General features: G+C 41.7%; 1 protein-coding gene across 2 annotated transcripts in view; it reads left to right on the top strand.

Moving 5' to 3' along the window:
* The window catches only part of myo1ea (myosin IEa), a 70191-nt gene that overhangs the window by 9356 nt on the left and 44047 nt on the right, over window positions 1–16788 (top strand). For both annotated transcript variants that reach the window (XM_088921662.1, XM_088921661.1), the window contains exon 2: window positions 15508–15651. In XM_088921662.1, the coding sequence (XP_088777788.1) occupies window positions 15508–15651 (144 nt within the window). The remainder of the gene's footprint in view (window positions 1–15507; window positions 15652–16788) is intronic.

The raw sequence follows: 16788 nt of genomic DNA, 5'->3' as shown, positions 1-16788 counted from the left end.
TGCTGAAATACTGTTTCAGATGTAGAACTCGCAGCAAGTGGGGAGAAAAGACCTGATAAGTGGCTGCTTGTTTCTGCAGAAAACGCCGTTCAGTGATCCTTGCCAGTTGTCAAACTAGTACAACTGGATATTACAGTCTACTGAACTAGCCTGGTCTCCTGGCTCAGCACGGATAGTGAGGAAAAGCAGTAGGCATATGACAGGAGTCATTTCCCCTCCGGAACAGGCAGGGGGAGAAGGTTTCATTTTGCAGTGTCCGGACGCTGTTTCTAAATTAAAGCATAAGTTCAAAATTTGTACAAGATCACTCCCAAACCATTGCAGAACAGGAAAATGTCTGTCAAGTCTGTAATTATTTGTCTAGGCCTTATTCAATCAAGTCCTGGTTTGAGTGCACTCTTGCAGTAAAGTCAAAGTGCCAAAGTTATAACAGGAACATAAGGTACGAACTAGAGGTGGCCATACAGCTTATCTAACTGATTTGGTGTGCCGGAGTGTTTCTCACAGACTGCCTTTGAAGACATTCAGAGAGTAGCAGAGGTGAATACAGCAGATGAAAAAATCTTCAGATTTTTCAGATTACAATAATCCCATAATGTGGACTAACAAATTCTGTCCCACTGTGGAAAAACAGGTGCTTCAATTTATATGAACACTATCGATTTTTTTCTTCCTTGACTAATTTCATTATTGATTCATAATGCAGACATGGAAGTCAACCCAGTTTGTTCTGTACCTCAGGTCCTATGGCAAATCAGCACCTGTATTTCCTTTGCATGGGAACTTTCATGAACTGGGCAGGCCGCGTTTGTATCTGATAACGCAGCCAGTCTCTGGGAGCAGACCAGACCACCAGCCTGCAAGCCCCTGGACCAGTGCTCCGGCTGGTAGCTCCCCAAGGAGCTGGGCTGAGTTTTTCTGACTCTGCTGCCCAAGAGCCCGAGAGCCTTCTTCTGCAAACTGAGAGGAGATGTCGGCCTGTTTGCAAGCTCTAGGAACACACCAAAAAAAAAAGGGCGAATTCTTTCATCTTACGCCTCCTGAGCTGTCTAAAAATGCGACATTTGCCACAAAAAACTTTCCATACTGGAATAGTATGTTCCTCCGTCCTTAGTATTTAATAATAATAATAATTAATAATGTGTAAATCCCCCTGGGGCTGTAGTATATAGTCCATTATCTTAATCAACTCATACCTTTGAGTGCTGGCCGTTACAGATGAGGTGCCTGTCTTGATTTACTGACTTTGTAGATTTCCTTATTCGTATTGCAAACCTGTGGAGACTTTTCATTTAGACTGTAAATTCTGCACACGTTCACCGTGTACCCCTGTACAGCTGTCTCTCTTTGGTTTTTGACTAAAACATTTTTTTTTTTCTCCTGAAATCCTTTCCTGTGGACCGCAAGTGTCAGGTTTCCTTTGTTTAAAATTAGAATCTGTTTTATGCTTTCGCTTCAAGATTTATTGTGCTGAACAAGGCCGAGAAGGCCTCGTCCACCCAGAGCGGGGTCCGTGGCGCGCTGAGTAAAAAACCACTTTACCCTGTGAATCTTGAACAGCGTTTTTACCTCGGCCATTACAGTAAGGAAAACCGTTCGTTCCTCTCTTTGAAAATTAAAAACAATAAAAGGAGCTCGGGCTTCCTCTAGCATTCATCTATTCTGAATAGACACAACATCCTCAATTTTGTATGGGCCGTATTCCTGAGCCCTGTTTACTTAGACTCTCCCTGGAGAGCAGGCCGAGAATTCCCTGGGCCCTGATTTAGCAACAGGTAGCTGCCTGCCTCTGGATCCCAGAGCCGCCCTGGGCTCTGCTGTGCCTAGGCAGATAAACGATCGGTGTTACTCGCACACCAGGTGGAGTATCCTTATTCATTACGGCTCAAGCTCAGCTGCAGTTCCAGGAACGGCTAACTTCATCTGTCTGGCGCTGCTGCATGTCCGTAGATTAGGAGGTAAATGGACCCAAATCAAAAACGTTCTAAAACGCTTCACGGTTCTTCCAACCCCATTGTTGTTCACTTAGGCTGAACGACCAGTCTTCAAGCAGGCCGATTTCTGAAGTCTGCCTAACGTGTTTTTGTGATATGTGAGGAAACTACGTAAAAAAGTCTCAGGTTCTTCTTCTTCGGCGGCGGGTTTCAAATCCCTAACCCTAGAATAGCGCCTTAAATTTCTGTACCAGGCCTCGCGCTCAGCAAAATGTCAGCAGTTTATTTGTTGTCATTGCAGCTGTTATTACGACTGAAGCGCCAGTCTCCGAAGTACAGGCTAGAGTGAGGATTCTGAAGTCCATCGATACCATTTTTGTTCGCCTAAGAGTCATATCCGTTCTGCTCTGTAAAACGTACAATACATTACGCCTTTGCTATTGAAGCAAAAAACAACAAACCTCAAAAATGTCCATCTCTGCTTAATACAGATTTAGAAGAAAACTACCCAGACTCTGGCTTGTGTGCAGAAGCCAGCAGCCTGTAAAAGTGTTAATGTCTTGAAAGTGCAGTGCAGTGGGAGTCTTATTCCCTTCCCTGGAGCTCCAGCCTCTTGATGTGCTGTTTCGGAGTCGCTGCTGCTGCTGCTGCTGCTGTAACAGGCGGAAAGAGCAGGACCACGATTACACCAGAAGCTAGTCCTGAGACTGCACTGCAGGCTGCCAAGGCAGAGACCGAGGTCGAGTTCATTCCCTGTCCTTTCCAATTAAAACTTTTTACACGACCATCCCTTAATTATGACTGCAACCAAAGGGAACGGAGGTCACACAAAAACCGTTGGAAGCAGGGAGCAGCTCCAATAATGCGTAGTTTTGCGATGCCGCGGATAGATATGGCTTTAATCAAAGCGCTCTACGCCTTGGAGGATTTTGCGTCTGATGGTTTGAAATTCGGGATGAAATGCTTCATACGCCAGTACTTTTTTAATTTTGGATGTTTTAAGCTCCTTAGACTTGAGGATCTGCTAAAATTGTTTTGTTCACATCTGTTGTCAATTCCGCGAGTGACGAGATCCATCAGAAACCATTATTGGGAGTAACGTTTTGACACGTCTGAGGTAGTAATTGGCTGCCGATTTGGAAAATGCCAGATTCGCTTTGAGAGGGCCAGTCATCCCTTTATTTTGATTTTTTTTCTTGCATGTGATTGTGTGTGTTGGGGGAAACTGGGGCTTCGTTTGAGGTTAGAGAAGTATTTTGATCGGTTCAGTCCTTACATTCATTTTGACCCACAACGCCTGGCAAGGATGTAGACAGCGCGATTCCATGTTTTTCTTAAATGCTCAGTAATTAACACTTTAGCTGCTGGAAATCCTTTGAAATGCTTTGGGCTGAGAAAAGCATTAGAAAGCACTTGGAAATGCAAGATGGACCTATCTGATCTCATCCAGGTGCTGCTAACCAACATTTTCCTCTTGGATGGAGAAGAACTCATTATAGATGCTGATTTAGCATGGGGATCCTCGCTAAGAACATTCTTGTGAGGCATTTCAAAGGTTAAAGTACCCATGAAGGTAGTATTTTATTGATGTCTGAGAACAAAGAGATTGGTACAGCTGGGATCACTTTTGGTAGCTCTTCGTAGTCTTTCCAAAGTCTTTCGAAAAACAATCTGTAAAATGCAAAACAGACGCCTTCATAAAAAGTCTTCATTTTTCTATAGAATGTCCATTCTGGTTTCAGCCATCTTTAGTCTGCGATTATACTGCATTAACAGTATTTGTTATGGCAGCTCAACAATTATCCTCATATTACTTGTGTCTACAGGGAAGGAACTACCACGGCTCACAACAACAGGAGACCAGGCCCTTGCCTTGATCAAGCACCTAAAAAAACATGGAGCTCAAAACACATTTTAGCTTATTATCTAAAAATGAAATATTTTGGCACTTGAAACATTTCACAGTTGAAACTGCTGGATATTTGCTAATCGCAGTCCTGTGCTCTTTATTGTAAGAAAATAGGAGCGATAATTACATTATTGTTTGAAGCTGTGTTTAAAGTTTTAAAAAAAAGTCTTTCATGCTGATAAATTTGTAAAAAGCTCTTTTTGGTATCTTATGTCCGAAAAGAACCAACATAGAGTATACTGTAAGCTCAATTCTAAAACATTCTGTCACTAAGGAAGCCAAATAGAATTGTTTGTTCCAACTGGCGTGTTTGAGGTTGTGCTAAGGATACCATGACTACCATAGGCTTTATTGTAACTCTGTCTTATGCTTTGATATTTTATGCAACTTGAATTCTTGAAGACACAACAGGATTCAGAAAATATGTAGTAAAGACGAAAGTCACGGTTGTTTTCCCAATACCTTTGTATTTGAGATCATGGAAAATCTCTGTGTTGAAGCATTTCATTTAACAGTTTCCCTATTGTAAACGCAGCACACTGGCGGAAGGCAGGTACTGTATGTAGAATTTTCATATCCTCCGCTCTGTTTGTGACTCATCACAATATTTAAAGCCTGACCCGGCATAAACAAATTCGACTGCATCAGCCTTTCTTTCTGGAACGTAAACATTTGCATTGAACCTTTGATGGTTGATCTGCTCCAAGGGCCATTTTAAACCCTGAGTCTCCCCTGCGAAGATCAACCTGCTAAATGCTAAATGCCTACATCTGTCTTGTTTTGCATTCACTAAACCCAGATTTCAAAATACTGTATATCTGAAGTTTTTCTAGCTGAGTCTTTAAACCAGTTATAGGTACTGCTTCAACAAGAGCCCATTAATATTTATCTGAAAGTCCATCTTTAGCCTGTGATTATATTGCATTAACAGTATTTGTTATGGCAGCTCTACAATTATCCTCATATTACTTGTGTCTACAGGGAAGAAACGACCAGGGCTCACAACAACAGGAGACCAGGCCCTTGCCTTGATCAAGCACTGTATATGTACTGTATTTAACATTTTCAGATTTCCTGCTGTAGGTTTGACTCCTCACAGTATTTACAGTTTTTTAGAAAGCAGATGTGGGTTTAGAAAACAAATGAGTCTAATAAAGAGTTATGTACTGACTCCTTGACATCATGCTGGCTGTGTTCCAGGGTAATGTTGATTAGGCAAAGGATGCTCTCTGAGGTGTAGAGGTATTCAGTAGAGTATTTTCGCTTTGGAGCCCTAACATCATCAGTCCCGAAAGGTTGTAGCAGTCATAGACAGTGCGAGAAAAGTGATACACGACTGTGGAATCGGTCGGTAAAAATCCTCAGCACAAAAATAATAATTTATGGATTATCCCAAACACTTTGTCAGCCAATTTTTCCTTTGATCAACATATAAAACGGCATTTTTTTTCTTGGGGAAATACTCTGTTTCCAATTTTGTTATTGGCTCAAGATTGAGTGGATGAGTAAGTACTGTACCAGTCATTTAAATATTCTCAATTTCTCTTCATGTCGTGTCTCATTTAATTTCAGCATGCTCACCTACTAACCTGTGTGAACTAAAGCCCAGTAAGCGAATACTCCAGGCCTGCAAGTATCAGTTTTCAGTTCAGTTTGGTTATGGCTACTGATTAGGGGACAATATAAAAATCAGGTGAACTCAGAGACACCCTTTCCATTTCCCCATGTTGTGTGTTATAGGGAGGCCAAATGAAAACATTACCATATTAAGAAGAGGTGCCACTGATCGCTTTCTGAGGGTGAGGACACTGTGGAGCCTGTTTATCTGACATGGCTTTTTTCCAGCAGTTTGTGAGCAAGAGCCTCTGACCATCAGTACGCTAATGTACTAACCTGCTTTGAGTAATTCAAGAGTGATAAAGGCTTCCTCTAGGCACAGTGCCGCTTCGGGGACAATCACAGCCCAATGCACACCCCACCAGGGAGCCCAGGAGCAGTGAGGCAGTGCAGGTAACACCCAGATCCAATTGTCAAACAGCAGTACCACCCCACGACCTTATTCAACCAGATGAGGTCAGATCCTTGCTGAGGGGCTGTATTATATCTAAAAAATACCACAGGGCAGCTTCCTTCCTTTTCATTCACAGGCTAAACTTAGGGGAAAAAAATGCATGAGTCAGATGCCCAGATTTGTTTGTGTTTATCAAGCCCCCCCACTACCACCACCATCCACTCCAACATCTGCAAGGCTGTAATTATCTTCTCACTGTAGCTCTGTGTGGACGTTTCATGTCTGGCTCATTGCTCCGTTGCTGGGCTGTCTCTGTCGAGAAGCCCAGTTCTGTCCACTGTGCTGTTTGCTTTGCGCCTATGCTGGACCTGGCCTCTTTTGCCTTTGCTTTTGAAACGGCTGATTAAATATTTGTTTTATGAGCCCTGCAAGACAGGTATCAGCAGGGTCGAGCTGCTCAATAAACAGAGCTGCCTGCTGTTGGCCTGCTTGCTACCGTTTATAAGCTGGTGGCTTTTGAAGGTATCCACTGTTAACTCTGAAAGCTGTGTGTGTTGGTCACTTGAGTTTTGCCGTCTTTATCGAGTACAGAGTGCAGAGCTTTGTGTTTTGTGTCCATGTGAATAAGCTGTTTCATAAGAAGCGAGTGCTGCGTTATCCCCTAGTTATGAACTCTTGTGTACCACAGAGGAAAATCACAAAGTCCATCTGCGAACGTGTTTTCTTTAATGTACTTAATAGTAGAATACTGTTTAATTCACGAGTATTAAACTGCTCACTGTCATTAACGGCTCACAATACAGGCATCTTCTCTGTGGTTTTCATTCTGAATGATGGCCAGACATTTTGCTGAATATATGGCATTGTTTTGGGTTACTCATACAATACAGAAAGCTCTATTTTTCAGTCAACACTTATTCACATTAGCATTCGAGGTCACAAGTGGAAAATACATTGAGGTGCATTTAAATCCGAGAACAGGTGATACTTCTTTACCCAAAGGGTTGTGGTAGTGTGGAACGAGCTGCCCAGCCATGTTATTGACGTTTAAACTAGGCTATTTCTTGAAAGAAGCCAGAGTTCCTCCAAAGGGCTGAATGGACTCGTCTTGTTTGTAACTTGTCTGATGTTCTTAACCTTAAGAATTCTTGGACTTCAGTCAGAAACTGTCAGTTCATGCAGTATATACTGTATACTATACTGTGGATCTAATTTATTTTTAAACCAATATTTAAATAGTACTGTTATAAGAAGTGGGGTAGCCCATAAATTCAAGCAGACCTATTACAGATCATTTGTGTTTTAGAAACTCCTTGTCTCATTTAAAGCATTTCCTAATTGACTTTTCCAAACAGCATAGCCAGCACAATCTCTCTCTCTCATGGTAAAGAAAAACACATTGCCTGTCCTGGGAAGTTTCAAGTCCTTTCTGATTAAATGGCCAATTACTTTAGATCACAGTGGGCAACAGCCTCATCGACCGCATGCATAGTCTTCAAAGCAAAGCTATTTAAAGGCTATTGACTTTCCCTTGAAACAAAATTCTCATTAGAACGGAAATGTTAGAAAACAACAAAGTCTGTTTAAAAAATGTAAATGACTATTTAATGCACACTTCAGATAAATCGCACAAATTCCAATATCATTATTAATCTGTATTCCCTGTATTTTTTACTTTAGCTGTTTTTTAAAATAACTAATTTTTTTGTACTTAAATAACAGCAATGCCAAGTGTAGGAAAATATTAAATTCAAGTGAAGAGAGTAATGAGCAACGTAAAGTATACCAAAGACAGCAAGTGATTTTGTTTTCATATAGAGTTTGCTCTCATTAACTTTCTTAAAACATGTAATTTAAAATACTTTGGAAAATGCGAATAAGAGCGGATGCTAACTGGAATTCCTTGACATAGATGATGATGATTTTGCTAACGTGCCTAATATCCTGTTCCGTTCCGGTGTTCAAGTGGCTTGGATGCAGCAGAGTGTGGTCACTTTCTATGAATAGGAATCGTTAATGACCCCGAAGATAAACAACTTCAAGAGCTCTGGATCTAGTTTCATCATAAATCTTTTAGTTGCCCTATTTCTGCTGATTATCCAGTTTTCGATCCGGTTTCCTATTATTCAAATGTAAAAAGCCGGAATCGGATGGCAGCCTGTACAAAACACGAGCAGTTTAAAAAACCGCGGTGTGTTCATGGCTGCTTTCCCTGGAAATAAGCTGTCCTGATTGGCTATTACGCTGCACTTAGCGTCTTTGTTCGAATGGACTTGAGGGTGCTGCACAGGGCACTGGCCCCTTCCTGACTCTCGGACCACACACGCAACGTATTTACAGAATTCTCAAGTAACCTGGAAAGATCGCTTTTTGTTTGCTTCTGAACAGCTTCAACAAAGGACAAAAAAACTAGCAATCGATGTAAAAAAAGAGTGCTGGATATATGCAAAAAGGCTACATTTAGAATTTTTAGTTTTTCCTTCTTTCACTTAAGATGTTAAGCCTCTTTCAAGTAGCAGCGATCTGTTTAATGGGTTAACACAAATGGTTACTGTAATGAGTAGGTTTATGGGGTACAATACAGTAGTCCTGGATTTAAATCTGATATTTGAAGTTGTGTCAGAAAAGTCCAACTGCACACATTCATGACTCTAAAAGGAGGATGCTGTTTTGATGCAATTATAGCTAAACTGAACTGATAAAAAAAGGCTCTTTTGTGGACTTGGGTAAACTTTTGAATTTGTCAGTCAAAATGACAAAAACTCTTAACACCTCATCTGAAATAAAGGGGAATCTGTAATTTTACTGGTGTATCTTCTGTGCTTGCCGTGTGTGTACGAATGTAAAATGCACACCGTTTCAGACACACCTGAAGAAAAGATGGCCTGGGTTCATGCCGGGATGCCACGAGACATGGTTTGAACAGGGAGCAAAGGCTCAAGTTACCATTGGTGTTCTTCATGTACCTCTGTATCTTTGCACAACAACAGAGGGTCTTTTAGGTTGAACCAGAGTTTTGAAGGGGGGGCAAATTGAATTAAAAAAAGAAGAGGCTTTTTTCTGGGAGGGGTCAAGTGTTGTTACTCACAAGATTTTAAATCGACAGCTTGATATCTTCGTGGCACAGTGGTGCAGTGGTTAGCATTGCTGCCTCAAAGCGCTATGGCCCTGGGTTCAATTCTGGACCTGGGCTGCTACCTGCATGGAGTTTGTGTGTTTCCCCCTGTGTTCACTTGGGTTTCCTCCTGCAGTCCAAAAGCAAACTGGTGGGTTAATTGATTTCTGAAGATATCGACCCTGGTGTGAGTGTCTGCGATGGACTGGCGTGCTATCCAGGGTGTACCCTGCCTTGAGCCCGTTGCTTGCTGGGACAGGCTCCTGCTGCCCCACAACCCTGAGTTGGAAGAAGCAGTTAACAAATGGATAGAAGGGTGATATCTTCATGACAGTATGAATTTTGAACTTTGATTTGAGTATTTTTGTAATTAAGCATTTGATAAGTTTAAAATACATACTGTACTTTGAGTTCTGATTAGCCAGAATTGAGTAGTTTCACTACCTTCTGGATCTCCAGAGGAGCGAAGTGTATATTATTCAAACGAAGACTCATATCTTCTAATCCCAAAGAGTAAAGGGGCAGTACTTTCACCTGGATCTGGGGAGCCAGGAGTGAAGAGGAGGCCATTTTATATAGCATGATCTCTCATTCATTCACAGTGCCAAATACAGACTGGTGGACCTCAGGAAGGGTACAGTCCTTTTCAGAACTCCTGCATAAATTTAATATTAATTTTTGCCCGTGTACGAGAGCTGTGCTTTTTTTTCTTTTTGTCTTTTTTTAAAGTTTTGTTGTGGTACTCTTAGTGTACTTGAGGCTGCATGTGAAACAAAGTCTGCAACAAGGCAAGACACCTGTTTAGAAAAAGACATCATAGATGCACTTATTCTTGGTGGCTTAGATAAGGAGATTAGCCCTTTTTTACTGTTATTAATATGTTTCTGTGCAAGGAAAAGGAGAAATGCTAAAAGACATGTTTTCTCTCCAGATTCCAGGGTTGTTTAAAGGGTTTTTAAAGCATTTATCTTGCTTATACTCCATGCATTATGCCACCACTTCTTCCTTTTGAAGTGTTTTCCCCGAAGAAGATAAGAAATGAGGTTTTCATTCTTTCGCTTTCTTATGTTGGTGGTAGATCTGACTTATAAAACGACCCAGTCGGTGAAGTCCGGGGCTCTGGTTTCCTGTGGCTGGTGGGGTCAGAACCAGCTCAAACGGGGAGCCCTGGGCCTCCACATGCTTTCCTGTGTCAAAACAAGCAGTAAGTGCTTCCCCTAGCAGGACCTTGATCACCAGGCCCAATCCTACCATTCCCTTTGCTACGTCTGTCTCTGAATCAAGGCTGCTGGCCTTCGCTTGCTCTACTCTCCCTTTCCCGGTTTAATTCCTTCACAGGAAAACATCCAACAAAGCTTCAGGGAATTATTGAGGCCAGTCTGATGAATATTCCAGTGTCCTGATCCCTGACCCATGCTGAACGTCATTGTCCAATATGTTATCCCTTGGGAACAGGAGTGCTGGAAAAATCAGCTGCTGGTGATTTACTTATTTTAGTAGCTCTGTTTCTCTTTCTTGTATTAATTTACAATCTGTCGGTGATCTTGCCGACGATACAGCTCTGTGACCATATGTGCACATGAAACGCTGACTCAGGGTTAATCCTACTCCATGGAAATAAATTACAGGTGGAAGTTTGGTCTGAAATAACCCTCCCCCCCACTCTCTCTGCCACCACGCCAACTGTCTAGGATACTAAATGAAGGGCATGTTCACAAACATGCTGGCTAGCAGGACCTGAAGAAAAGGTGAAGGGCAAGAATGTTCCGAGGTTAAAGGTCAGAGCCGAGGAGCAGGAAGGTGCTCAGGGACAGAAGGTGTGGTTTAAACTTGCTGGCCCAGAGTTCGGTACCCTCGTCGCTTGTCCTTAAGCTTTCTCCCCGTTTCTCAATCCCTGTTTTGGGAAAGTTATCCTCATTATCCTTTGCTTCGGCAGGTCCAGTTTGAGAGCAATAGCCGATGCTTCCTTTAATGCATTGGTCTTGGTTGTGGCTGGAACTCGAGCATTATTGTGGTTAGGCCCACATTACACAAGCTTTTCTACACACAGGAATGAAATCCGTCTATACAGAGCATTAGGCGATGCAGAAGGCCAAGCGATCTTTATCTGATGTGTACGCCTAAGGTAAAAGAAATATCCTAGGCCGTTCGTAGGGCCACGCTGTCCAACAGTTAATTAATATATAACTTTATCAGTCACTTTGTTGTTGTCAAAAGCATTCAGAATCTAATGAATATTTTAATATTAGGTGTAGAGAGTATCTGCTTTCCCAGCTATGCAGTTCGAGTACTCAATTAATGAATGCAGTCCCAGTTTGTTAATAGTATATAGGAGCTCAAGCTCTTAGCCAAACCACAGAGTTCTGGCAAGAACACTTAACAGGGCAGGCAGGCAGTCTGGCTATTTACTGTTGAGTAATGTGTTATTAATTTGTTAGTTCATTTCTGCCTCTGGGAAAAAAAAAGAAATGTACTGTATGAAGCTGACAGCCAGGTGAGGGACTGTGAAAACCGAGATGGGCACGGCAGTACCTCAGGATTCTGGGGGCCCTCACCTGGCGTGGTTTTTTTATTGTGTGGAAATAACAGAGCACAGCCCCTTTCTGAAGTAATCGTCTGCCCTTCGTGGACTCTCCCCCACACTTCGCACTCCTTTCATTCGAATGCAGCCAAGATTAAAAAGGCCGGGTCGTCGTGCTTTCAAAGCAGCAGAAAGGGGCTCCGCACGGCGCGTACAGTATGCGAAACCAGAGGCAGAAAAATGCCGCCCGTGAGACTGAATCAGAAACCCAGCCATTTCCTGTGCCCTGGGCCCGGCGGTTTGTTTGCCATATATGGCAATGGAATTTGCATGAGCGAATGATGGCCTATGGATCGGGGCTGGTGCTGAAATTCCTCGGATGCTGACGGATTAAATATTGGAAATGGTCTGTCACCAAACTGGAAAAGAGGAGGAAATGAACCCGTGTGTTTCTGGCCCAGACCCTGAATTATCCCTGTGTGCACTTGCTTCAAACGGCCCCGTGTGCTGTTATTGCACAGAGCATATTTTTTTAAACCTTTTGTACACGACAAGTTGCAGAGTCAGCAGCAGGTATTTGATGGTGATTGCTAACCGGTCTGTATCCCATGTTGAGGTTTTTAATCGTAGATAAGCCAGGTATGATAACACTTTCTTCAAGGGTAGGGTATTTACTTGTCCCAGTCGTACACTGTCTGGGGTTTGTATTGTTTAAGAACTATAGCCAGTGGAATTAGGTTCCATATCTAGTAAGCTTGCAATATACAGTTAATGTTATCAAAGTGGAATTCTTTAATTTTTTATTTTAAAAAATATCATTTTGTATAAATTGGTTCAAATGCCATATTACAGTTAACTCCTCTCCAGCAGGAGAGTAATAGTAAAAGTATTATAAAAGTAAGTAATAGCTCCTTTTACTGCTGTTATTATGATTTATGGAGCACTCAGGATGATTAAACACTGCTTGGTACATGAAAAAAATGCATGGTATTTTCTATTAAAGAATTTCACTCCCTAACACTTAGGTTAATATTTAACCCATAAAATATCTGCTACCAAGGACAAAAAGCAAGATATATCAGTCAGATCCAGCTTTTTTTGTGAAGAAATAGCAGAGGGAAACTTATGATCTTCTGTAGATCAGTCTCGGCTTTATTGCTGTTAGTTTTTTTATTTCCCTTAGAGCTCATTATACAGCTAAGTGGTTAGCAGTAAGTGTTTTTTACCTGCCAAAAAAGTTTTTAATGGAGAGCCTGCAACCAGGCTAACTCTGATGTTTTACAATCTGTAACAGGAGGGACATTTATTTAACTAAACAAGTCCTTATTCATTGTCTAACAAAAACTAAGACAATAACTTGCATAGAGTCCATTACACACTTCTTTTTCATAAAGATAACTAAACACCCACTACAGGACTGTCAGACTTCCAGTGGAATTCATTTTCATTCTGAAAACACGCACCTCTTGTAAGAACTCATTCCCCCTCAGAAGCGTTTTCCTGGTATTGTGGCACGGAGCAGACCTATCACAGCACTTGTTTCATGTCATGTAGGAAACATTGAAATCGGCTGACCTTAATACGCATGAACACCAGGGCTGGCCATCATTCTAACCTGGGTTGATGGCAGAAATGTTATCATCTGGAATCGGGCTAATCTAAGATTTACAGTAAAGTACACAGGTGATTTACAGTAGGTTAAGTGTAATGTGCAAGGGTCAGCTGTTCAGCTCAGAGTCACACTTTTCCTCTATTTAGACATTCACAAGGAAGGCTATATATACACATGTGTATATTTTTTTGTCTGGAGAGAAAGGAATTGGACTGGAGGATCTGTACTGAGGGAAAATTGTTATTGTTTCTTCTGAATAGTAGTTTAAATCCATTATGAATAGTGGAGTTTTTTTCTCAGGTGGGGTGGTAGCTATACAGTAGTTATAAAGCTCATGAAGAATTCACAGAAGTTCTAGTTCTGTTTTAATATTAATATTTAATTAATATTAAAAATATTTACAGTATGATAGAACTAGAACACTGGTATTGCTGAATTATGGAATCAATCACCTGCTGAATTTGCCTTTTATCCTGTTTATCCTCATGCATATACAGTGCCATTGATGTTACCGTATACCAAAGAATCGGGGGGATTTTAGTTCTAGTTTTCAATTTTAAACCCGTCCCTGAAAAAATAACGCTCTTTATTGAGCTTAATTCAACACAAATTCCTGGAATTTAGCATTTCGAGATTCCGCGATCCCTGCACATCCCACAGGACTGTGGCTCTCCACAAAAAAGTTTGGCTGAATCGAGTCTTAGGCTTTGTGATTAGGGATGAGGAAGTCAGTCTGACCCTAACAGAAAACCCTGACAAATCCAGTCCTGTCACCACTAAAGCATTTACATATAGGAAAACAGAGGGAGCAGGTATGCATGCTTGTGTCACTAACTATGAGATAACAGTGGTCACACATTCCAATAGTGCGCATTGTCACAGAGATCTTCAAAAGGTGTGTCACACCTGTGTGATACAGAAGTATTTTGTTTTCCATTGGAACATTATCTTCATGAAGTCGTATATTCATTCGGTCGTTACCTGTGACATCGGCCTTAAGGAATCTAACCCAGTTTGCCAATAGAAGAGAAATCAGATTTTTTTTCCATGCTGTCAAAAAACCTGATAATGATTATCTTCTGAAAAGCATTCTGAATAAGCATTCCTTTCTGAGCACTGCAGCTCCTTGTGAAGAAGAAGGAGCCAGTTAGGAATGAGAGTGCCTTCTTGCAGGTGTGTAAGAATGTTGCATGGCTTGAAATGAGCTCAATAATTACTACATGGCTACCTGTATTGCATCATCTGTGCTTGATTTGTTGTCTACAGAAAATGTGCTGGTGTATGCTATGGTGGAAATTCTTTTAGGATGAGGCTACGGAATTTCAGAAACATTTTTATCAGACTTGTCTCCCCCATGGAAGAGCAGTGGAGGATTTCTGGAAACCTGGAAACACCTAGATCCTGTCGTAAGAAAAGAATGCAAAAGAACGTAAAGCAGGAATCTGCCCCTTTCAGAATAACACAGGTTTTTCTTGCAGGTTGCAGCGCCTGCTTTTCTGGCTTGGCCAAATTTGCATGCCTTGTCCTGGGTGCAGCTGCTAGTGCTGAATGACACTAGTTTAACTACCGCAAATCCCTTGATAGTCGAAACTCCTTAGGGTCTTTGTTTTTTAAACAGTCATTAGAACACTCTGTGCCTCGTGTGCTCAGACGCGGTTGAGTGTTGGGCACAACAACATTATTCCTCTCTGTTAACAATAAGGGGAAGCAGTATGGTCTCGCATCAGAGAAGCCTCACATTCCCACACCTGCCTAATGCCAACCCGCAGGCCAGGCTGGTGTAAGATTAGCCGAGCATGATGATCAATCACTGAAAGTGTTTCTCCCTTCATGCTTATTGCACATACAGCATCCTTTCTTTTAGCGCATTCTTCATGCACACAGCTATCAGATTTACTGTGAATTTTCTGGATTTTTCCTACCAGAGGTTAGATTGTACAGGCAATGCAGTTTGGAGCTGTTTTTTGTTCTTCTTCACGTGCTTTCTTGTAGGAAGCTTTTCTCAACCGTAGTGAGAAAGGACAGACCTTTTATTAACTACACTACGAGGATGTTTTGACTGAGCCAAAATATATATAGAAGATTATTTTTTATTCCCTTCTGCATTTCAAGTAAGAGTTAAGTGGTGATGAGTTTGTTTTCCTGCATTGACTAATGCTTTGGAACAACACTAAAGTTTTGGAGAAGTTTAATTCTCAGGGGAAATGCTGCTCACAGCTCACTGTAACAGTAGCCCAGATGACAGTGATTCACAGCTGATGACGAATTACTGATGAATGAGCTCAGTTTGTGGAGTAAGAGCCCTTTTTGGACTTCTGCAATGGGACCCTTTTTGAAACGAGGGTGTTTTTGAAAGCTCCTCTTGTTTCTGCTTTGTCTAATGAAATCTTTCTCTTCAATGACAGGGGAGCAAAGGCCACTACCGGTACCACTGGCAGAGTCACAACGTCAAGCAGAGTGGCGTGGACGACATGGTGCTGCTGACCAAGATCAACGAGGATGCCATTGTGGAAAACCTGAAGAAACGCTACATGGATGATTACATCTTTGTATCTTTTATAGCCCTTTTTTTTATAAAAAAAACCCTACAAGGGCAGATCCAGCATCAGCTCCTGGGGAGAAGTAGTTAATTAATCTGGTTTTAGTTTTAGTGTTAGATAGCTGTAAAAATTCTTAAACAGGGCATCGGGTAACTTTTTAATATTTGCGCTTGGGCTCATGAATGTGGCCGTGGGCAAGTGTGTCGCGGAGATGCCAGTTTCTCTGTTGGCACGCACCCTGGCACCAGGCAGGCAGGGAGAGAGGGAGGGAGATCTGTGCTTACCTACCTAAGCCTTCTGGGTTTTTAAAGTCAGGGGGAAAACGTGTCATAATGGGTTTTCCTCTTGGCCACGTTTGGGAAGTGAGGAAAATGTAGATGGAAAACGTATCACCTTCTCGTGCTGTGTCTGCTGTAATTGAAAAGATCTCACCTTTCTCTAAATGTAATATGAATCACCTGCATGCAATGTGGCTGAAAATCTTTCAAAACGGCATGGCATGTATGCGAAAAAAGGAATTCAAATAATTTTCTAGACTTTCAGAGGTGCTTTGAACTGTCAACTCCAGAGGAAGTTCGGAAATAGCACAGTTGCTATAATTACCATTTCCTTTGTCAGCAGACCAGCACTGAGACCTAGTTCATATTAATAACATCATGAGTCTTTATAAAACCTACCAAATCTGGTGTGGCTGTTTTGTTTTGCTGTTGCATTAGTCAGTCAGTCAGGCATTCCCAGCCTTTAATGACATTCCAAAATGGTAAATAAAACAAAATCCATTTACTTTTCCTTCAGTCGTCCGTTTATCCGTGCGATTCCAAACCTCTGTGGTGTTGGTTGCTGGTATTAGTTATTCAAAGTAACAGGTGTCTGTGTTCAATGCTGGTCTTGGAGCCTAACAAAAAAGTAAGACGCTAACCAGCACAGAGAGTAGTAATGCTTATGAGCAAATGTCCATTGTCAATACAAGAAACACCAGGGTGAAAAAGCCCACAGAGAAGTGCTACCGAGCTAAGACACGACTAGCCAGCTTGAAGCCTGTATCAATTCCCTGATTGTGTCAGAACAACAGCCACGTGCAAGTGCGACGCACAGTACCACTTCACAGGGGATGACCACACTGCCCCTCTGAATATGGCCTTTATT

This window comes from Atractosteus spatula, chromosome 7 (genome assembly GCF_055471065.1).
Source record: "Atractosteus spatula isolate fAtrSpa1 chromosome 7, fAtrSpa1.hap1, whole genome shotgun sequence".
In the NCBI taxonomy this organism is placed as follows: domain Eukaryota; kingdom Metazoa; phylum Chordata; class Actinopteri; order Semionotiformes; family Lepisosteidae; genus Atractosteus; species Atractosteus spatula.
Note: the sequence above shows the minus strand (reverse complement) of the source record. Positions and strands in the feature narration are given on the sequence as shown.